This window comes from Micromys minutus (genome assembly GCF_963924665.1).
Source record: "Micromys minutus genome assembly, chromosome: 18".
NCBI classification, from domain to species: Eukaryota; Metazoa; Chordata; class Mammalia; order Rodentia; family Muridae; genus Micromys; species Micromys minutus.
In genome coordinates this window covers 16,641,990-16,666,825 of record NC_137953.1, presented here as the reverse complement: position 1 = coordinate 16,666,825, position 24,836 = coordinate 16,641,990, and the positions used below count along the sequence as shown (strand labels likewise).

The following is a 24,836-nucleotide window of genomic DNA, read 5'->3' as shown; positions in this document are numbered from 1 at the left end:
TTCTTTGGCTCCGCCTTTCTTACCTTTCTTGCATTATGTCAAACTCTTGGACTTCATGATCGATAACACTTTTAAAAATAGCTATGGCTAAAAACTTTCAGGATAGTTAGATGGTGTAATCAGGAAAAGGCACGAGCTCCAAGGCTGAGGACCTGAGTTTGAACCCTGTGACCCATGATTCTATCAACTCTTCTGGCTTCTATACACACATTTGTGCATGTGCACAATATTATGATAATAAATTTAAAAATATTACAAAGTGCAAGTTTTTTTTTAAAAAAGAAATAGTCTTCAGGAGAAACTGATATATGAGAAAGTGATGAACTGTGGGAAGGTAATGAAGTGAAGTCTTTCTCAACTTTGTGCCCACACAGGCACACATCCACACACCCACACAGGCACACATCCACACACCCACACAGGCACACATCCACACACCTGTACATGTACACATCCACACACCTGTACATGTACACATCCACACACCCACACAGGCACACATTCATACATTCACACACACCCACACACTTACATACTTTAGACTATCCTCTGCACACATTTATAAACCTACCCTCTCACATCGTCACTCACACATACACACACACACACACACACACACACACACACACACAGCACACCCACAGCACAATCTCATAACAGACCTACCCACAGATATGCATATGAGTACACTTACACCTGCATCCATACATACTTCCTGCAGGGGTTGCACTCACTCCGCACCTACTTATTCCTCTAAGATAAGCACCCTACGAAAGTGTAAGAACAATTTCACATTTCCTTTCATTTGAGAATAACAACTCTGTCACTGTCTTCACAGGCTAGTGGAGTTGTACTTTGGACTTCCTTGGTATCCCTCTTTGCAGTTATGGAGTGTACCTGTGTTGTTAAAGAAGAAAACTCATGTGCATGTCCTCTAGCCCTCTCCCCAGTGTGGTATCATCCGAGCATTACTGAACAGCACGAAATCTGAATTTTCATTCACAACTTATGACTCTCTGCATAGCTTACTTTGAGCTTTGTTCTTGAAAGCAGCGCCATTTTGGATTGCATCAATAGTTTGAAAGTGAAGGGCTTGGTCATGATGCAACATATTAGTTTTTAATAGATTCTCTTGTACCACATAGTGTGTGTGTGTGTGTGTGTGTGTGTGTGTGTGTGTGTGTGTGTGTGTTAGGGAGAACTGGGAAGTAGCTTTGAGAAATCAAATATAGAACACCTCACCTGGAAACCTTGTCCTGCGGGTATGCAGGTCAAAGCTGAGTGCAAACTGTGTTTTGACTCAACAAAGATGACTCATTGAGCAGATAAAGGTTTAGAGAGGCCCCCAAGTACTCATCTCTAGTGTCTGGATGACCCTAGGCATACACGACCTTCCCTGGACACTTGGATTTTCATCTGGTAGCTGACTATCTGGTGCCTAACCCACCCGGCTTGTGAGAGCTAAATGAGGTGGTAACAGTGGCATCCAGCTCAGGTGCATCTTTGATTCTTTATAAGAAAAGCAGGATCCCGTTCCTGTTTTACCACTGAACAGACCTTGCCTTCTAATACCATGTAGGTTATAATTCAACGACTTAAAAACCTTTGCTCTTTCAATAACTGTGGGAAAAATTCCTGAACATCCACACCCACCACTTTCTCATCTTTTGTTCCCCAAGGATGACTCAACAGGATAAAAAGTCTCTGCTGAGCACACTTTTGAAAGAGTGGCGGCTAAAGGGGAAGGTATAATACAGAGGCAGAAATGCTGGCCACAGAGGTGGGTGAGTGCTGAGGGCGTGAGAGCAGGTACCCTGGAATTCTCTGAGCTCCCGTGTTCCCAGCGGGGATTTCCAAATCACAGTGGAAGCATAGGGACATGTGCTCAGACTCGCTTAAGCTAATAGTCTCCTGGAGTTTCACATGGAAAGCTTACCTTCCAGAAAAGAGAGATCTGTTGCCTGTCATAGTCGATGTTCTGTTTCGTGTACCAGATGTCTAATGTCCCAACAGGCTCTGATGAGAGGAAGGGGACAAAAGCACATTTTCACATAAATATGTATGCAATAGAAAAATAAGTCAACAATAACATTATTGGCTATTGGAATTATGATAGATTAGTTTCAAGGTCTTTGTAATTTACCATTTTCTGTTTTCTTTTTCTTAAAAGCAAACATGTATACTTTTGGCACAAAAAAGATGGCTACTTTGAAAACAATTAAAAATTTTGAGAAGCAAATTTATTTCCTGACTTACCTTTAAAATGTATTGACTCATGTTTCATTGTACATAATTATTCAAGGTAAAAAAATCAAGGTATATATGGTTCTTTTTCTCTTTTTTATTAGAATGTTGGAAAATAAAAACATAAGTAAAATCAAGGTATCATAAGAACATAAAACACAAATAAAAATGGCAAGAAATATCTTCACCCCAGTCTTAAACTTAGACTGAAGTGTGGTTATCTGGTGTGATTTACATGGAGGGACGGCACATCTTATTTCCCTGAAAAGTCACAGTACCTAGGACGGTAACTAGGATGTAGTAAGCATTGCTCAGTGATACGTGAACAAACCAGACAATGGTAGGTATTTGATTTCAAGACGCAAGCTGAACTTGATGCTCTAAGACAATGTCTGAATATAGAATTAATGAACTTAAGAAAGGTAAACACACTTTCAAAATGATAGAATATCAACCGTGCGGTCTGTCTGTCTGTTTGTCTCTCTCTATCTCTGTGTGTTTGAAGTGAGGCTACACTGGCGTTCCTTCTGGAATAAAGTTCTTCTCAACCAGAACAAAATTTACAAACTATTAACACCAGTCACCTACCTGGATAGCAAAAGCTAAATCAGCTGGGGAGAGACTGGCTGTGAGAAAAGGAGACCAAGCTGGGGCAGCCCTGTGCCAACACTGTCTAAGGGCCTGTGGGCTCTTCTCAGCAACACCTCTTATCCTCCTCATGGCCTCATGGGACTAGACATGGTGCAAGGATTATCAAGGAGCTAGGCTATTTGCCACAAAATGCTGCTGCATGATCATTAAGAAATATTCCTTTTAGTGGGTTTCCTTATCTGTCAAACAGAAGCTGGTAACTGTAATGGTGGCTGTCTTGAGAACTGAGCAGAATGCTACCTCAGGGCAAACTGCTAGGAAATGTCGCTGCTGCCATTTTCTCATTTGAAAACTGAATTGCTGAGTGAGTAAGAAACTGAGAATTAATAGTTATGGAAATCAGCCTCTGAGCATAAGTCTGATTTATTCCATAGCCCGGTCTGGGATGGTTTGCACTATGCAGTGACTTGGCTCTGAAAACATTTTCGATTTCTCTGTAAAACCTGTTTTCTCTATCAGGTGAGCCTTTGGGCCTCTTCTCTAACTATTCTCTTTGTAACCTTCAGTCCCCACTTCTCTCCTACCCTCCCTCTCTCCTCCTTTCTTCCTTCCCCCTCTCCCACATCTCCCCATCTACCTCTCTTCCTCTTTTCTTAACAATCTACTTGTGGGTTTTTTGTTTTGTTTTTGTTTTTATATTTAACCCAAATCCTTTTTTCTTCTCCTTCTTTTCCCACTAGGGGTAACATAGCCCTCGCAGTGAGGATTGCAAGATGAGAAAAAAACTTTCATAAAGCATTCTGAAATGGTCTTAGTTCTTCAGGATGTGGAAGGGTGACACAAGATCTGATAGTCCAGGTGCAAAGTACAGGCAACCGACACTAGCCAGTGCATAGTACAAAATAAAGTTTGGCCTCTACCATGCGCATGGTCTCACTGAGCCCTCTTCAGATACAGATGTCTCACGTGGTAACACCTGCTGCACACTTGTAGACAAGGAACTTGATGAAACCAGTTGGACAAGACTCAAATCTGATAACTGGCAAAGCTGAGAAGTGAGGCCACTCTTCCTATCACCAAAGAGCCTGCTTCTCCCATTGCATTTTGCTGTCTTGAACAAATTCCACAAATTACACAGTCCAGGCATTGACCGTGTAATTAGGACTGGGTGTGTTCCATGTCAAAATCAGTTGGCTTATTCTCAGTAATGCCTTCAGCTAATTACATATTGGCAACAGTTTTGAAGGCATTACTCACTGGATTGCTTGCTAAAGATCCAGCACCTAACAGACTATTATAGACTAGGAATCAAATTTTGCACTTATGTCCCCTCCAGAAACTCAAGAACAAATACAAGTAAAGTTCTAGTGGTATTCTCTTTCTGCACAGGACTCAGACTGCCATCCCTGGATCATTCATAGCCCCTCCCCGGGACTCTTGTCATACCTTTACACATAAACTGGATTGTTTCTGATTCCCAAGAGAAAAAAAAACAAAGAAAATTTTAGTACCATATACTTCAGCTACTGCCCCACATGTCTGCCTTTCACTGAACTTTTAGGAAAGAGGTAGAAATTGTTGCTGTCTTCATTCCCTCACTTTGTATTTTCTCCCAGCCCATGCTGTGTGAAATCCCTTTCTCCACATGCATTGACTGTGTGGCTGTCCAGCTCACTAGGTTTAAAGGTCACTTCTCTGCACTTATATCATTGCATTTTGTAGCATCCCAAGTCAGGTGGTTGTCACTTTTTTATTTTTTTGGAGACACAATTATATGTGAGAAAATGAAGGAACAAAGTTTTCTCATGCTGAGTCACCCACCCTACAATGAAGGAATTGTTAGGGTACTAAGAGGAAAGGTGGGTTGCAGGTTATACAGAGAATGCAACTTCCATAAAGCTCAAACAAGGAAAGCTAGATGTTGTTAGAGACACATGGGTGAGAAATGTACAGTCCAGGACAGTGCTACCAGTGGGAAGCTATAACAAGGTTAAGAACATATTTGTAATGTAATGGTATTTGAGACATGTTGGATCTGGAAGTACTAATATTGCTCCCCTACTCTCAATGAGATTACAAATGAGACTGAGAAGAGAAAGACAGCACAAGGGATAAAACAATATCAACAACAATGGGGCAATATCTTTTTTTCCTCACTACAAGATATTGAAGGCTATAAATTCCAGACGAAGCATCTTAAGTCAGACAGCTCTTAAAAAACAACAACCAAACCAAACCAAACCAACCAACCAAACAACAATAACAACAACAAAAACCAACATCAACAACAAAAACAAACAAAAGAAGAAACCCAGGAACTAACCGTAGAATGGATGGCTTGAATAATACAAATCCATTTATATGGTTCTAGAGGTTGGGAAGTAAAGATTCAGGTGCTGTCAGATCTAATGCCTGCTTGGTGTGGTGGCCTTTTTGCTGAACTCTCAAACAGGAAGTGGTAGAGTAGGAGACAGATCTGGTTTTTGCTTCTTGTGAGGGTAAGGATCCCATACATGAAGGGTCCATACTCATAACCCAATTACTGGTAAAAGTCCCATATCCTACATATCTTCTTTCCAGTCTGGGGCAGATCGTGTGCTCCAGTCCTCCTCACCCCCAAACCCAGAGATATCTTGACTCCAAGGAGGTCTGTCACAGCAAGGATCATGGGTGAGATCCCCTGTCCTAATACCAGACCTAACTGGGACCACTATGGGACCCAGAGGATATGAGACCTATCTATCCTGCAGGGGACACATGTTCTTCTGGTCTGCAACTGCACTCCAGATCAGGTGTTCCAGCTCCCCCTGTCCCTGCCACACCCAGTGACAGCTTGACTCAAGGAGATGTATCATAACCAGGCTCACAGGAGGGACATGCTCCAGTCAGAGACAAGGCCAGTTAACAATAGAGACAAATAGATGGCAAGGCATGAACAAAAACATAATCAACAGAAACAAATGCCTCTTGGAACCATCAGATCCAAGATCTCCCACCACAGAAAGCCCTGGATACCCTAACACACCTGAAAAAGCAAGATTTTGACCTAAAAATCTCATCTAATGAAGATGATAGAGAACTTTAATGAGGACATAAATAACTCTTTTAAAGAAATAGAGGAGACAGGTAAACAGGTAGGAATCCTTAAAGAGGAAACCATAAATCCCTTAAAGAAATACAGAAAAACACAATCAAACAGGTGAAGGAATTGAAAAAACCATCCCGGATCTGAAAATAGATATAGAAACAATAAAGAAATAATAAAGGGAGGTAACCCTGGAGGTGGAAAATCTAGCAAAGAAATTAGGAGTTACATATTGCAAGCATCACCAACAGAATACAAGAGATAGAAGAGAGAATCTCAGGTGTAGAAGATACCATAGAAGATATTGACACAACAGTCAAAGAAAATACAAAGTGCAAAAAACTCCTAACTCAAAACATCCAGGAAATGCAGGACACAATGAAAAGATCAATCCTAAAAATAACAGGTACAGAAGAGAGTGAAGCTTCTGATTCAAAGGACCAGAAAACATCTTCAAAAAACAAACAAACAAACAAACAAAAAAAAACAAACAAACAAAAAAAAATAGATGAAAAATTCCCTAACCTAAAGAAAGAGATGACCCTGAACTGTATTCAAGAAGCCTATATAACACCAAATAGAAATTTCTCCTTCCACATAGTAAACAAAATGTTTAGGTCACAAGTTAGGAAACAAATGGATTTAATATATGTCTATAGAGCATTTCACCCTAAATCAAAAAAATATATTTTTTTTCTTAGCACCGCATAGTACCTTGTCCAAAACAAAACAAGCCTCAACCAATACAAGAAGACTGAAAAAATCTTATGCATTCTATCAGATCAACATGGACTAAGGATAGTCTTCAATAACAACAAAAACAACAAAAAGTCCACATACTCATAGAAATGGAACAACTCTCTACTCAATGATAATTTGGTCAGGAAAGAAAGAATGAAAGACTTTCTGAAATTTAATGAAAATGAAGGCACCGCATACCCAAACTTATGGGACACAATGAAAACAGATCAAAGAGGAAAATTCATAGTACTGAATGTCTTCATAAAGAAATTGGAGAAATCCTACATTAGCAACTTAACAGTGTACCTGAAAGCTCTAGCACAAAAAAGAAGGAAACACACTCAAGAGGAGTAGAAATCAGAAAATATACTCAGCTGAAATCAACCAAGTAAAAACAAAGAGAACTATACAAAGAATCAACAAAACTAAGAGCTGATTCTTTGAAAAAATCAACAAGATAGCTAAACCCTTAGCCAGACTAACTAGAGGGCACAGAGACAGTATCCACATTAACAAAATCAGAAATGAAATGGGAGATATAACAACAGAAACCGAGGAAACTAAAAAAATCAGCAGATTCTACTACAAAACTCTATACTCAACAAAACTGGAAAATATAGCTTGAAATGGGTGATTTTTTAGACAGTTACCAGGTACTAAACTTAAAGCAGAACCAGATAGAGTATCTAAACAGTCCCACAACTCCTAAGGAAATAGGGAAATAGAAGCAATCATTAAAGGTCTTCTAACCAAAACCAAAAACCAAAAACAAACAAACAAACAAACAAAAAAAAACCAAACAAAAAAACCCCAAAAAAACAAACAAAAAACCCCCCAAAAAACCAAAACCAAAACCAACCAACCAAACCCCCCAAATCCCCTTAAAACAAACAAACAAACAAACAAACAAACAAACAAAAATTAGGGCCAGATGGGTTTGGTTCAGAATTCTATCAGACCTTCAAAGAAGACCTAATGCCAATACTTTTCAAACTATTTCACAAAACAGAAACAGAAGGAATACTACTTAATTTGTTTTATGAAGCAACAGTTATGCTGGTACCAAAACCACACAAAGTCCCAATAAAAACAAGAGAACTTCAGACCAAATTTGCTTATGAATATCAATGCAAAAAAAAAAAAAAAAAAAAAAAAAAAGAATAAAATTCCTGAAAACCGAATCCAAAAACACATCAAAATTATTATTCACCATGATCAAGTAGGCTACATCCCAGGAATGCAGGTATGGTTCAGTATATGGAAATCCATCAACATACTTTATTATATAAACAAACCAAAGAAAAAAAGTACTGGATCAACTGGTGGTCTGCATGAAGAAGAATGCAAATTGATTTATTTTTATCTTACAGGTTGACATTATGTCCCATGGCCTGGTGTTGGTGCTGATGCAAACTTATTTCTATTTCAAGGGAATGCACTTTTCAATAGTGGGATGGCCAATATTTACTAAATAATGTACAGGCATTTTCGTCTTCAGGGAGAGTAACATGCTTAAGAAAGGCCAAAGAAGGGGCAAAGGTTGGTTTTCTGGCCAAATCACGAATGATTTCCTCCTTAATAAAATGTTTGCATGTGAATTTTTTTAGTACTCTACGGATCACTTTGTTCTCATTTTCTTCAGCCTTAGGCAAAGGGATGGGCGTATGACAATCTTTGAGCTTATTCTAGGGTTAGACAACCGTAATTTGTGGGCCAAATCCAGCCTGGTGCCTACTTTTGTACAGTAGCAAACAGCAACAATAATACCTTGGCATTTTTAACACATTATAGAGTGAGAAATAGAATTTTTAGTAACATACGGAAACTTTGTAAAATCCAAATTTTGATATTCATACATGGAGTTTTCTCGGAGCACAGCCATGTCTTTATTTGACTGCTCAGACACTTCAAGAACAACTTTTAATAATTCCAGAGACTATACAATACACAAAGATCCATGGTTTAACTCTCTGGATTTGCAGATAAACTGCAAACTCCCAAGCTTCACTGTGATGAAAGGTTTGTTTTCTGCGATGTTGGGATCACTCTAGTATTAGACTGTTCACCTCCATCTCAGTGGCGATAATAGGTTAGTATAACATATGAAGGAATGAATGAAGAAATGAATGAATTTTCCTAGCTATTCAGTGTGAGGAGATGTGGCTTTAATAGGCCTCTGCATCTCTCCCTTAAGATATTTTTCACTCGTATGTGTTGTCACTATAACATGAAGCACTTCTTTGCCCCTCTGGGCTGAAGATGAGCAGTCCATGCCCCCTCAGTTAACTCCCCAAATTATGTGAGGTGAGGGGCACTCAGAATGCGAGCTGAGAGACACACATATAGAAGGCTTACTCATCGGAATGGAGCCTCCTGCTAGGTGTTTCGAGTGATGAGTACACACAGGTCTAGATACTTCTGAGTTCGAATTCATGAGTTTTCCCTTACTAGAAAGAAAATACAGCTTCGATCCTCGTGAGCCAGGACTGATTTTGATGGGTACAGAATTATAGATTGTTTCTCAGAAAGTCACATGGTTTCCTCTCTTCTCCCCTTCCTTAGCGGTTATTTCTCTGGAATACCATGACTGGAGTCAGATTTAACAGCAAAGGCAGGGGCCCACGTGGAGTGAAGAGAGCCTCCTCAAAGGTGGAATGACACACATAGCCACTCCAGGGCGGCCAGGGGATACCATACTGCTCCTCCCAGTTTTTAGAAGCTGAGGCTACAGAAAAAAAGAACCATAAATCATTCACAGTTTCGGAGCCTTACGTGGGACTATACACTTCAAAGGGTTAAAGGGAAGAAGTGTTAGAAAAAAAACTTCACACGTTTGGGTTTGCATCAGTTGGTGTTTCAAAGGGAAACTGATGACAAGAGGGTGGTAAGGGGTGTAAACCACACAGCTGCAAGTAAGAGCGGAGTGCAGGACAGCCCACGGAAAGATCAAACCAGAAAAGCGAGGTGCCGGCACGGAGAGGAAGCAAGCCGGGTGAGCTGGGCCATGTTTCTGCTTTCTCAGTGCCTGCTCTGCCCTGAACACCCCACAGTGACTGGTGGCTTATTTACAGCATATTAGGGTTACTAGGTTTGCCTCGGAGGGGTTTTAATTTGTCAGATAAGTGCTGAGAAAATAAGAGAAGAAAAAAAAGAATCCAAGTTAGTCACTAATCAGTGTAAAATGACAAAGATTCATAAAGCCCCAAGTTTCTGTAGCTTGTAGCTCAGCCCCATTGGATGTAATACTGTAGACCCATTTACTATCTTGAATTTGAATGTCAAATATGACCAATTTGGAAAATCTTACCAGCATTTTCAAACAAAATCTAACCCATGAGGTATTTAAAGAGAATATTACTTTACGCTGGGTGTTCTGGTACATGCCTTTAATCTAGTATTTAGGAGGCAGAGGCAGACAAACCTCTGAGTTTGAGGCCAACCTGATCTTCAGAGTGAATTCTAGACAGCCAGGGAAACAGGCAGACAGAGAAACCTTGTCTAGAAGAAACAACAACAAAAATTACTTCAAATACATTAAATAGTGCTAAGAAAAATCTCTGGACAACAGAGAGGTCGTGTGGGTCACTACTGTAGCATTTAGTCAGAAAATTACCACATGCTAGATGAATCCATTTAAAATATTTTTTTACATGGAGAAATGCAATTATCAGAAGACAAGAAAATAATTATTCACACTCTGTATTGGGTATAATAGTCTCATAGTAGGTGTCAGGGCTCTCTGGGGCCTTGGATGCCAACCAATTCATCCCTGTTAAGTGTCATCACTTACCAAAGGACTATTAAGAGACTGGGCATGGTAGCTCAAGCCTTTTTAATCCCAGCACTGGGGAGGCAGAGGCTGAAGAAGGATGGTCTCTGAGTCTAAGGCCAGCCTGGTTTACATATCCAGTTCCAGGCTAGACAGAACTACCAGTAAAAACCTGTCTCAAGACAAAAAGACCAATACCCACCCCACCCCCGCCCCCAACTATTAGGAGCTCAAAGAGTACAGGCCAATCACAAGGCTGCTTCTTATGCACACATACCTCACTTTCACAAAGAACCACTTAGATGTTCACATTAATGTTATAAAAGTTCTAGCCACTCACACGAGTGGGCATCTCAACAAATGCAGATGGAAGCAAAGCAGGCAGATGGTTTTGATTTCAAAGTTACCAAGGTCTACATAGTGAGTTCCAAGTCAACCAGGGTTACACAGTAAGAATTTGTCTCACAAAATAAAACTCTAGATAGTAATAATCCATTGATTATATGCCAGTAATTTATCTTTGTGATTTACACAAAGTATTGTAATAGGGCTCCAGAACTTGGCAGGTCACCAGACCTTAGCACAACTGACTTCATGATGGAAGTACCATTTAGGCTGTAAAACTCAACTCTTAGACAGCATCACCTGCCAAACTAACACAAAGGCCTAATTCATTAGCATCCATATAGTTCTGGGAATGTCTCACATGTAGTACCTTTGTTTTTTAGCTTCTGTAGTTCTGATTCTGGTTAATGGTTCTTGTTAGCTGAAGTGTGTTAACCCAGGACCTTCCTTCCATCCCTTCCTCCTTCCTTCCTTCCTTCTTTCCTTGTGGATCCCAAACACCCAATGTTGTATCCAGCCAGCAGATAAAGACTTTCTATTGGCTTGAACCCATGTCCAAACAGTTTTCTCTGGTTGGATCCCCGGCACTGTATGAAAAGTTCTATACTATGCCACTAACAAGTGCTTAAAACTCTCTCTCTCTCTCTCTCTCTCTCTCTCTCTCTCTCTCTCACACACACACACACACACAAACACACACATACACACACACATACACACACACACATTGAAGACTATTCTTGTGAATTTAAAGGCTTTTATGATTGGGAAGTGTCTTGTAGACACAGCATGGCAGGTATACATTTGAGTTCACAGCAGCTGAGACAGCATGTCCAGATAGACAAAGTTCCAGCATGGAGAGATAGGACATCATGCCCACCTCCTGCTAAGGAGCCATTGGCAGTTGATAACTGCTGGGAGAGGGAGAGTCAGTTTTCTTCAAAGCTTGTGTTTCTTGGTGGATTGACTGCCTTCCAGTGAGGGCCATGCCATCTAGAATATGGGCAGCACAAATTGTACTTGGTTTTTTAAAAACAAACACACACACACAAACAGAACAAAAGGACATAGTTGTGTGGGTTAGTTATGAATCTGGTAGGAGTTGTTGGGGAAGGCAGGGTGAATCTGATCAGACTTTTAAAGAACTAATAAAAACAAGAAAAACATTTTCAATATGACGATAGGTTATATAAGAATTTCTGTTTCAATAAATATTTGCTTATATTTCAGTGATACTGACTTCTCAGTAATTATCAAAAGGAAAAGCCCATTCATTAGATTAAAACTTGAATTTGTCATGGGTCTCCTGGCCCTGGTACAACGGGCCTCCCTTGAGCAGTGTAACATGGAAGGCTTGAAGAAGCGAAATGTAGCATTTGGAGAAAAGAGACATTATTGGCATCACTTTTATCGTTAGGATATTGTCTTCAGAAGTTTTTGTCAAGCTTTGAGTGTGCTCTATTGTTTCAAAATTATAATTTATAATTTTAAGAGAAAAGAGACATTGTTGGGCATCACTTTTATTTTTAGGATATTGTCTTCAGAAGTTCTTTCTAGCTTTTAGTGTGCGCTATCGTTTCAAAATTATAATTTATAATTTTCAAAGAACCAAAGAGATAAAAATGTGGAAAAGCAGTGAGATTAATTCTGGCTGCAGCTTTGGTGAATAGCAGTCACTGAGGCAGTAGGAGAAGTAAGAACGAATTTAACTTAACAGTAGTAACATGGTGGCTTGACTCATGGCAGACTGGGGCAGGACTTCTTTGTGCCTGTTAAACTTCTTAGCATCATACAACTTACCTTCCGGGAAGTTTCTGTATAGCATGTACTGAAAGAATCTGCTCCAAGGAAGACTTGGCCTCTTCCAGTCCCCTTTCCCTGATCCCTCCCCCGTCTTTTTCTTTCTTTCTCGATGCCTACCTTCCTCTGGCGTTCGTGTCCTCAGTGATTCACTCCAATTACTCCAACTTCCTTCAGAGAGATGTAGCTTAGAGGAGATCTGAAATTCATACTCTGTAAATGGTCTCAGATCTTGCAGGTCATATCTTCCTTTGGCATTTGTAGCATTAACCTTGAATCAGATGAGATTTGCTTCACTGAGATGCAACATTTGTGTATACATATAGAGAGAGCTTTGTGACAATTCATAACGGGCACACAGTATGCAATGGCCAAAGCAAGAAGACAAGCCTTCCATTCCCATAAAACAGTAAGCCTCGAGACTGGAGATACTTCAGTGACTAAATACTGAGTATTTTTTTTTTTTTAGATATATTTATTTCATGTATGTGAGTACACAGTCATTGTCTTCAGACACAGCATAAGAGGGCATCAGATCCCCATTACAAGATGGTTGTGAGCCACCACGTGGCTGCTGGGAATTGAACTTAGGACTTCTGGAAGAGCACTCAAGGCTCTTAACCACTGAGCCAATACTGGGTATTCTTACGAAGGACCTGAGTTTGATTCCCAGGACTTACATGGCAGCTCACAACCATCTGTGACTTCAATTCCAGAAGTTCTGATTGGTTGCTGTCTTCTGGCCCCTTCAGGCACCAAGCACGCATGTGGTGCTCAGGCGTAAATCAGGTGAAACAACTAATTATACATATTAAAAAAAAAACACAACTGAAAATAGCAAGCATTTTCATGGGAATTCACACTGCTGACCACGCTGAAGTACTTCAGAGGTTACTTCAGCTGTTAGGTGTTACTGTGCTAAGGGTGAGACTGACCTCACTCCTAATTCAGACAACCCTTCCTCCCTCCCTCCCTCCCCAGGCTCTAGTGACAAATCCAGGTTCTTACTCATTAAGGCACTCTTGTAGAACAGAACGAAAGAGCAGGACAGAGTCTATTAAGTTCCTATAGCAAATGGATAGAAAGAGGAAGTAGCTTGGTAGTACATGCTGCCCTTAGCTTGGGCAAACTCATTTTCGGAAAGGATAGTCAAAGGATAATATAAGAATTTTTGAAAGATTTATTTATTCATTTGTTTCTTTGTTTGCTTATGTGTGTGCCTGTGAGTTTGTACATGGATTGTGTGTGTGCAGGAGTTGGAACTGGCATTACAAGCAGTTGAGAGCCACCTAGCATGGGTGCTGGGAACCAAAAACAGGTCCTCTGCTGCTGGGGCATTTCCCCATCCACATTCAGAGAATTTTGACATGAAAGGGCAAACTAGATAAGATGACCTTTTACATTCTCCAGATCTACCATAAATAATGAGAATAAATAATGTTAGGGTTACTCAATATGGGAAGTTAACCTAATATAAGAGTTTCTAAATAAAAATTCTCTAGGGATTAATAACCTATCTGTCGTGGGCTGAGAAGAGAGCTCGGTGGTTGAGAGTACCAGCTGCTTTTCCAGACAAATGCGGTTCAATTCCAAGCACCCACATGGTGGCTCGCACTTGCAGTTCCAGTCCCAGAGGATCTGACCTTGTAAGCACCAGGCACACATGACACACCAGGCATACACAACACAGCAGGCACACACAACGACACACCAGGCTGTCCTGGACCTCTAGCCTTTCTCTCAGTATTTAAAATGCTGGGATTATAGGTATATGTCATTACACTAGTTCAAAAATGTAGCAGTTTTTAAAGCCATGTAGAGAAATTTCTATATTATATATAATTAACAATACAATGAATGCTTCAACATAGACATAAAACTGGTTTTAGGGAAAAAAAAAACATTAGTTACAGTCTTTTGGGTATCAACTACATCTGGAGCCAATCCTTTGATATTATTATAAGCCACGGTACTTTATAAACTTCTTGAAGAAACCATAGTCCTACTTTTTTTTTTTAATCATAAAAAATGGTAATGACAGGTAATGGCTCAGCAGGTTGAGCTCCTGCTGAGTAAATGTGAAGACCTGAGTCAAGCCTCCAGGACCTGTGTAAATCTACACACAAACACCTGTAGTCCCAGGCTCCGATAGTGAGTACAGTGTGGAGACAGGAGGATCCCAGTAGCTCACAGGCTGCTAGCCTGGGGTATGGGCTGGCTTGGGATAAGTGTCTGTGAATAGCAAACACACCCTATTAAACAAGGTGAATGTGGAATATTCGTGCACACACGCATGTGTACACACACACACACACACACACACACACTAACAGTAACAATCATAAAATAAAAGGTAAGAGTCAGGAGTAGCACGGTGGTTGCACAGGTGAGTGGCACAGGAAGGCCTTGGGTTCAGTTCCCAGCACCTCCTAAAACAAAACAACCAAAACTGCCTTTTAAAGAAAAGACTTCTGTGAAGTCGTGAGATTGCTCAGTGGGTAAAGGGGCTTGCTGACAAGTCTGACAGCTTGATTTTGATCACCAAGATCTCCATGGTGAAAGGAGGGAACCAGCTCCCATCAGTTATTCCTTTGGCCTTTGACCACAACCACACACACACACACACACACACACACACACACACACACACTCAAGTAAACAAAAGTAAAAGATTAAAATACAACTCAGACGGGGATCAGCATAGTTCTTGTATGTTTGTGTGTCTGCATGCTCATGTGTATGCATGTAGAGACCAGAGGCCAAGGCTAGGTGTCTTCCTCAACTGCTTATCCAGGGTTTGTCTATTTGAGAAAACATTTCTCACCGAACCCGCCTTTTGTTGACTGGTTGGGCAGGCTGACCAGTGCCCTCCAGGTATCCTCCTTTCTCTGTACCTCAGAGTTGGAATCACGGTCAGGCTGTAATGCCCCACATTTCAGTGAGGATGCTGAGGGTCCAGAAGCAGACCCTTGTGCTTGCTTAGCAAACCCTTTACCCACTGACTAATCTCTCCAATGTCAATATTTCTCAACAAACAGAGACATGGCTCAGTGATGAAGAATGCATGCTGCTTTTGCAGAGGACCCAGTTTTGGTTCCCGGCCATCTATATGGTGGCTCAGAGCAATGTGCAAGTTCAGCCCCAGGGGATCTGATGCCTTTTTCTGGCTTCCAGGGACACAAGGCATATGGGGAAACACTTGTGCACATAAAAATTTAAAAAGTAGACAGGTACATACAGCCTCCTGATAGATTTCAAGTTATGTGTTTCCAGGCTGAAGGTTCTTAAACTAATTACTAGTTGACGTGAGTATGTGAGTCTGTGGAACAATGTCAAGGGCCCTTATGGATTTTCTCCCATTCCTCTTGAGACTATTACCATATTCCAGGACGTGCTGTTAAGAGGCTGGTATCTGAGTCGATTGAGTACCACTTGCCTCTCATCTTCCCACTGCAGTGTACACCTCCTCCCAGAAGCATTTAGAAAGTCGATTCTGATGTCCCATGGGGGGAGAGGTCTCACTAGTAACCAAGACAAAGTGTGCAAAAAAAAAAAAAGTGCAAGTCAGGCTTTGCGATCAGAGATTGCTTAAGTACTGTCACGGGCTACTGAAAAGGTTGGTTTCAAGAGAGTCAGCTAACCTGGACTCTGGAGGCTCTCAGAGTCTGAAGCACCAACCAAAAAATACACACAGGCTGGACCTAGGCCTTCCACACATATGTAACAGATGTGCAGCTTGGTCTTCATGTAGGTCCTGAACAATTGAAACGGGGGCTGTCCCCAAAAGCTGTTGCCTGTACTTAGATATGTTCTGTCTGGGCTGCTTTGTCTGGCCCCAGTGGGAGAGGAAGCCCCTAGCCTCAAAGGTATTTGAAATGTCAGGGTGAGGGGATACCCGGGGGTGCCCTCATCCTCTCAGAAGAGAAGGTGGATAGTGACAAGGGGGAAGGTTTGTCATGGGGGTTGACTGGGATGGGGGCAGTGTGCAGGACATAAAGTGAATAAGAAAAAAAGATGTTGGTTTCACTTCTCAGCCATTGGAATAATTGCCCTTAACCAAACTTCATCTTTACCAAAAAATGTGGCTAGCATTCTTATAGCGGGTACTTTTGTATCTTGGCATATTATATGCACAGTGTACACAGTGAGTTAGCCAGTGAGATGAAAAGCCACCTGTATGACCTCCCAGAACTCCCTTCAGCCAATGGCGTCATTGGTGGCTGCCTCTTTCTCTAAGAGAATGATTCTGAAAGTCCCATTTTGTTGGGCTTCTATGTGGCTACAGGCCAGGCTTCCTTTTACATGCATCAGAATAGTCTTGTACTTCACCTGTGGCTTTTGGTTACTTTCCATTACCTCCTGTCTCCTTTAAAGGAACTACATACAGAAGATGTGAATGAGTTTTAAAATAATGTTTATGTGCCAGTAAATGACGGCTGAAGAACTGCAGTAGAATTTACCTATGTCCAAGAACGTGAACACATGTGGAAGTGAAGAAGAATTTCCAAGATCATTGAGAGCCGTGACATGGACTGTGAACCTGGACTCAGCTAAATCAGGGATTAGATTGATCCCAAGATCCAGATGAGTACAGTTCTGACGACTGTCAGAATAACATTGGTTCTGACAGGTCACATTGTTTGGTCCAGTTAACCTGTAACCCAAACAAAATCATGTTTAGCAATATACTTTTCACACTGTGTCCTGCAATCACCACAAAAGAACAAACTGTTCTAACATCAAAAATTCCAGACAGACATTTTAAGGCTGGTCTTATTACCAGAGGATATTCTGTGGGAATCCCTGAATCCTGTTCTTATGGATAGGGTCATGTTTCCTCCTCACCCCATTTTTTTTTTTTTTTATACAGCTGAAATCTTTTTAACTGAATGTTTATATAAAGGGGTATTTTGCCTACCCTGTTCAATTCTCTAAACCATGGCTGTCATCTTGGCTCCTCGGGGAAGCTCTAACCTTTATCCAAAAGACTTGTGAGCATGTGACTTATATTGAATCGAAACATAGTGTGAGCTCACAGTATCTCCATCCCGTAGGGAGGAGGACTCCAATCCTGGTCTCAGTGCCTTTTCTATCTCTTGCTCACCTAGGCACAGCTGAACCAGTGATGAGACTGTGAAATCTATCCCAGGAAGAGAGGCTCCCATACTCCCTCTTCTTGTGGACTCTCACATCAGCCAACTGTATTTTAAAAAGCAATTTGTCCAAGGAGGGGTCCATTTATATATTTACAATGCCCAAAAGTGTGTGACTGCCAAAGAGGTGGGGTTTTACAGAGACAGCTTAGCCTGGTTGCAGGGAGAATATCTTAGCCAAGGCCTTGGAGGATCCGATGAAAACCCTGAATGAAACAGTAGAGCTGAGATATCAGGGCTCTTAGTTTCTAACTCCTGAGGCAGTTCTCATTGACAGACACTGGAAATGGTACTTAAATTCTAGGCAAGCTGTCTATTGCTGCTTCTTGGCAAATAATACAGACATTTGATATTGCTGAAAGTCATGTAAGAGAATATACACAGAACAGCCACAAAGTGTTTTACTCACTGTAAGGTGTAATAGGTTTTCAGGTAAGTAGCTTTTCCAGAGTTCCAGGAGCAGGTCACAGTTCCATGTTCTCCTTTCTGTATACATGATATGTTTTGAGGTGGCTCTGGAGCAACTTTAAAAAGGAAGAGCAAGATTTTATGTTAGATATATTCCGCAGGTGACATCAAGATCGCAGTACAATTGTTTGTCAGTATATTGATAATACCTTCCACATGTCCCACAAATCTAGCTGAAGCCATATTCTATCATGTTCACGTTTGCTCCCAAGGCATGCATTTCTCTAATAATTAAAGCATTATTGATCATTTTCTATGACTTAAGCCCCATGCCCAGTGTTTTATAAACAGTTCTCAGCCAGAGCATTCATATTATCAAAGAGGAAACCAAGACAGGCAAAATATTTGACCCAGAGTCCAAAACTTTGAAGGCTCTGATCCAGATGTGACTGGCAAGCAATAATTCTCTCTCTCTCTCTCTCTCTCTCTCTCTCTCTCTCTCTCTCTCTCTCTCTCTCTCTCTCTCTCTCTCTCTTTGGAAAGGCAAACATCTTTTACCCCAGGTAAACCCATAGTACCAGAGAAATACCAACTCGTTATTAGAAAACTTCAAGCCAGGCATGGTGGTACCCACCTGTAATTCCTTCACTCACGATGCTAATGGAGAAAGATTATGACTTCAAGTACAACCTAAGCTATGTAGTTTGTCCCTGTCTCAACGAAGAAAAACAAACAAACAAATCTCTGCTAATGTCAATGTAAAGAAACTGTCTTTGTGCCCATGCACATGGAGTGGGCTGCCAAGGCATTGTATCACCTGGAGTTCTTTATGAACAGCTATAGATTATTTCTTATGCATACAGATGTTCACAGATGCCATTGGCCAGGCATAGGTCTAGCTGTCAAAATAAAAGCATACAAAGTAAGGTGTCTATTTTTAAACAGTGTATCTTTGAATTACACTGCATGTGTATTCAGGCATCATTTGTATGCCTGGTGCCTACGGAGTGCAAAAAAGGGTGTTGCTGGAGCTACAAATGGTTGTGAACTTCCAATGTGGGTGCTGGAGCTTGCATCCAGTTGTTCTGCAAGAACAGAATCAATGCAGGGTTTTCAGAAAATGCTTAGTTGCTCAGCCATCCCATTTTACTATAGTACAGAGACTCCCATGCAGGCAAGATAAAAGATGTACATTGCAAAATCTCTTCCAATGCTGTAACTGATTGAAATCTCCTCCCCTTTTGTTATCCAACCCACCACATATATGCACAGTAGTGTTCAATGTGTGGCCTTGGACAAGTTAAAATCTCAGCATTTAATTTCATCTATTGAATGTTATAGCAATATATAGCTCTCATGGTTCTTTTTTTAAATTTTGTTTTAAAAAACAAAGATAAATGTACAAAATTTTAAGCATTTTTGCATAAAAGTATATGAATACATTTTAAGGTTATAATTAAGTATTTGTGGATACATATACATACACATATGTATATATGTAACAATAATATAGGAAAAGAGGTTATTAATTTGAGGGGATAGGAGAGAAACTGGGAGGGGCTGTAGGAAGGAAAGGGGGATGTGATACAGTTATATTTTAATTAAAATATATTTTTCTATTTTTCTTAAACTTCACATAGTCTGTGAGTTGTTTCTGGGGTGTTCAGAGCTTTCTGGGGTTAGTATCCCGTTATCAGTGACTGCATATTATGTCTGTTCTTTTGTGACTGGGTTATCTCACTCAGGATGATATTCTCTAGATACATCCATTTTCTTAATAATTTTGTTAAGCCATTGTTTCTGATAGCTGAGTAGTACTCCATTGTGTAAATGTACCAAAATTTTTGTATCCATTCATCTACTGAAGGACATCTGGGTTCTTTCCAGCTTCTGGCTATTATAAATAGAGTTGCTATGAACATTGTGGTGCATGTGTCTTTGTTGTATGTTGGAGCGTCTCTGGGGTAAATGCCCAGAAGTGGAATAACTGGGTCTTCAGGTAGTACTATGTCCATTTTTTCTGAGGAACCGCCAGACTGATTTCCAGAGTGGTTGTACCAGTTTACAACCCCACCAGCAGTGGAGAAGAGCTCTCATGGTTCTATTTAATAAAATAATAAATTATTCCTTTTGTTAAAATAATAAGCATTTCCTTATAAACATTTATTTAGGCATACATACCTCCCAGATCTCTCAGCATCTGTCTGGAAGGACCAACCATGCAAGGCGGTAACACAAAAGAGTTTCTATAGGATAAATGTGAACTAATAGGGAGGTAGTTAAATACTTTTTCCCATTCCTCACTTTTGTAGTCCCATGTACTTCTCCTGGGAATGCCCATAAATGAACAAAATGTGTGCAGTTTTTTTCTGCTAGGGTTATTGCTTGCTTAGTAACATTATTATGCAGTTCCATTGGGTATACATAGTGGTATTTCAGTCTATAGGTCACATTTCTGAGAGTGGTCCTGTGCGATGTTGTCACCTGCTGGTACCATTTAGCTTATTTTAAGTATCCATTATGTCGTTTGCACAATGGTGGAATTGATGAGACTTTTCTAGAACTACTCCAATACGAAATGATGCATTAGCTGTATTTCTTAACTCCTTTTTCTCTCAGCTCCTTTCTTGAAGCATTAGCTTATTAGCTTTGCAATGGGCAAATTTCCAGGAAAGGACCCTAAGTATGGTGGTAGTCCATTTAAGCCTCTCTTAAATGTGACAACCACTCATCAGGGGCCAGTAGAGATGGAAGAACTACCTGCTGTTCAGTAAGCAAGGGAAGAGGGGGTGTTCAGCTGTTTTCTGACAGCCTGAGCTGTAAGAGTTGGAAGAGACTCTTGCAGCTCTTTAAGAGCTTGTAGCTTTGAACCAATATTCCCAATATATAAGGATCTAGCTTCAGAGAACCAAGGATAGTGAGTTAGCAAATGTCCCTGATGGCCAGAGAAAGAGAAAAGGAGGAAGGAGAACAAGTAAGAGAGAGTGAAGCCAAGAGCTAGGGATAGACTCAATTGCCGAGTAAAATCCTAATTCTGTTGATTTCTGGACTTTTCACTGAGATTCTCATGCTGCTCTCAAAACAGAATAATTAATGTCATAGGAGAACAAAAATATGTCTGGCATTTGGGTTTCTTTTACTTTATGACAAACACACACACACATATGCACACACACACACACACACACACACATACACACACACACACAAATTGCCACTTCTTAAGAGTTCAGAAAGGAATGCTCACCACCAACTGAGATCTCTACCCCACACACTGTCAGTGGAGGTGTCTTTTGAGAGTTGCTGCAGTTTAACTTGCAGACAAACAAGGTCATATCAAAGGACAGGTTGGTTACTTGAAAAATGGAGGAGTGAACAGGGTGGTCTTGGACTTTTTGGCCATGGAGACTTCCGACATAGACATTATTGACAAACTTGAAGAGGATCAATTTGTTAGAACCGGGATGATGCGGACAGCCTTGGTTGGGATTCAAAGAGCAGGAAATATTGGCAGCTGACCCAAGTGGAATCACAGGGGCAGGCTGGACAGTCACGGTGCCACGCTTGCACACATCTGCAGGAAGAGACAAATGCAAAACTCAGCTGGAAAGAAGACATCCATTTTGGAGAGAAAGTTTGTTCAGTCTCTCCAGCAGGGTAAAATTAAAACTCATTAGATTATAGAACTAGTAATAATGTACATTTTTTAAGCAGCATTGGTGATACTGGGGAACAGGAGACAGTCATACTGAAGTGTATTTTAATTAAATATATATACTTCTCAAAACATCCATGCTATAATCATAATCACAAGAGGAAAGTAGGAAGAAAACAGCACTGAAAGAACTGTTGGTATGCAGTTCCAAATCTCTCTTGGGACTTTTCCAGATGCATATTTCACACCAAACCACTTAAGGAGAGCTTTTCAAGATAAATTATATGTTTACACTCACTTTTGTGATTTAAAATGCTTATTGTAATAAATATATTTAAAAAGATAATTTTACAAGACTTTAGAAGCACATGTAGAAATATTTTCTTCTCTCAATGTATCAGCTGTATTATGTATAACTAGTAACATCATTTTATAAGCAATATAAATACTCAAAGGCTCAGGAGTGTTTTGAATTGGCATCATGGATGAAAATCAGAAGCCAGGTCTGGCTCTGTAATCCAAGCACTTAGGAGGCTGAAATGGGGCTTCACTAATTAGGTTTTAATTTTATTTATTATTTATGTGTATGTTCATGTGCCACATAACTTGTTTGGAGGTTAAAGTATGTGGGTTTACAGGATCAAATTAAAGTGGTTAGACTTGCACAGCAGGTGCCTTTGTCTGCTAGGCATCTTTCTGGTTCTAAAATGCATCTTAATATAAAACATGCATCCATTATGCTTCATGTTTCTTAGGCAGTTTCTAAAGAGTAAATGCATGATTATATATTTATGTTAATTATCAAACTAAACAAGGTAGTACTACAGAACCGGCTTTATCCATTAAATGGTAAAAGACTGACTACAAACTTCACTTAGAACACTTACCACAATGCATAATTTGATTGTACCTGAGAATTTAAACTGCAATTCCTTTCACAGACTAGTTTATATCTTACCTATGTTTGCTTTAATCAACAGCCACATGAACAAAAAAGTAAGTGCCAATGGGCATTCTCTAACAGTGTGTGCCATGAGTAGTCAACTCCAGAATGCAACTCTCGTTCTCCTTGTAAAAGAAGACAAATGCATTCATGTTAAGCACATTCAGAAAATAGCAGAACCACAACCTCCCAGAACAACTCAAGCACTATTGTTCCTCATATTGTTAAGACTGTAAAACTGGGACACTGAAGAATCATAGCCACTTTCTGCCTCCAATCTCAGTGAACCATCTTGGGGATGAGCAGACACTAAGAATGGGCTGGGTATCTCATTGTGGTCAGGTTGCTGAGGCTTGGCACAAAATGGCAGGGTGAGTCCACAAAGAAAACCCAGAAGGTGTGGCTCAGTTTCAGTGGAGACCCCAAAATTTTGGAGATGCTAGTATCATGGTATGATGACAAAAGTAGCAGGACCTCTGTACTGAAGTTATATTGAGCCCATAAGACACTGTTGGTGCTGTGACAAAACAGACCAGAAGATGATAAGTCACAGAAACATGACCATGAGCTTTATACTGTTGGATTTGGGTTTTGCTTTGATCTGATTGTGACTATGCCTTAATTTATCCCTCTTGGAATAAGAACATGTTGAAGGTATATTTGATTTTACAGGAAACCACAATTAAGAGACTCTGGAATTTTAGAGAGACTTTAGATAGTTTAAAAAGGCTTAACATTAAAGTGTTTGAATTTCCAAAGATTGTGAGATTTCTTTTAAAAAAGTTTTATATTGTAATATGATTAATGAGTTGATAGGGACAACCAAGAAGGTGAAGGTTATGACCTAATAGTAAAGTATTTATGAAGTTGACTGGGTTCAAGTGTTCTGATAATTTTTATGTCAGTTTGATACAGGGTAGAGTCATTTGGAAAGAGAGACTCTTAACTGAGAATATGCTCCTATTATACAGCCCATGTTAGTGTGGATATGAGGAAAAGCAACCACATATTCATTGCTAATAGGAATGCAAATTTAAAGATCTATCCCAAGATTTGTCTATACTAAACTTGGGCATACACCAAAAGAACCCCACATTCTACTACAGAGACACTTGCTTATCTATGTGATCTATTCATAGTAGCCATAAATTGAAAATGGCCTAGATGTCCATCAACTAAAGAGTGGATAAAGAAATGTGGTACATTTATACAGTGGAATTATTATTCAAATGCTAAAAATGAAATTATAAATTTCACAGGTTAATGGATGGAGTTAGGAAAGCTTATCTAGGGATTTTCAGATGACTTCACTCTCCCATCCTTCATCAGACCTGTAAATCCTGAACCATACATGTTAGATTCCTTTCCCCTACCCATCTTCCCTGACCCCTGAGTCCTCTGGGGCACCCCAAGCTTCCTTGAGCAGCCTGCATATAACTGGAAGACCTCCATTCCCCTACTACCTCTTGGCCCACCTTCATCAGACCTGCTGATTAGGAACCATACCCAAGGGTACCTAGAAGAGGTCTGCCACACCAGGATCATTGAGGTTACCCCCTCCCACAAATACCTACTAAAATAGGAGCATCCAGAGACCAAAGCTATCCAAATGGCTAATGGCCCTCAAGAGAATACAATAAATGCATTGTATATTGCCAGTGCAATATGACACATTCAGAGCACAGCTACCCTACTACAGCAAGTCCTGAATATTCTAACACAACCCAAGCTTAAGAAAATGACCTTACTTATAAAGATAATAGAGATCTTTAAAGAGGGAATGAATAAATCCCTCAATGAAATACAATTAAACAGGTGAAGTAAATAAATAAAACTGTACAAAACCTGAAAGTAGAAATAGAAGCAATAAAGAAAACACAAAATGAGGGAATCCTGGAGATGGAAAACCTAGGGGGAAAAACCCACAGGAACAACAGATGCAAGCATCACCAATAGAATACAGGAGACAGGAGACAGAATCTCAAGTATAGAAGATACAATAGAAGACATTGATACACCAGTTAAAGAAAATGTTCCATCTAGAAAGTTCCTGACACAAAACATCTAGAATATCTGAGATACCATTAAAAGACTTAACCTAA

General features: G+C 40.2%; 1 protein-coding gene across 1 annotated transcript in view; it reads right to left on the bottom strand.

The window, feature by feature from the left end:
* The window catches only part of IL12RB2 (interleukin 12 receptor subunit beta 2), a gene marked incomplete at its 5' end in the record, with an annotated part of 60,556 nt that extends 37,731 nt beyond the window's left edge, over positions 1–22,825 (bottom strand). The window contains 7 exons of the mRNA XM_080931863.1: positions 1,937–2,016; positions 12,696–12,846; positions 15,954–16,096; positions 17,036–17,229; positions 18,138–18,252; positions 21,384–21,710; positions 22,750–22,825. Of these exons, the coding sequence (XP_080787989.1) occupies positions 1,937–2,016; positions 12,696–12,846; positions 15,954–16,096; positions 17,036–17,229; positions 18,138–18,252; positions 21,384–21,710; positions 22,750–22,825 (1,086 nt within the window). The remainder of the gene's footprint in view (positions 1–1,936; positions 2,017–12,695; positions 12,847–15,953; positions 16,097–17,035; positions 17,230–18,137; positions 18,253–21,383; positions 21,711–22,749) is intronic.
* Positions 22,826–24,836: the final 2,011 nt, after the last annotated feature.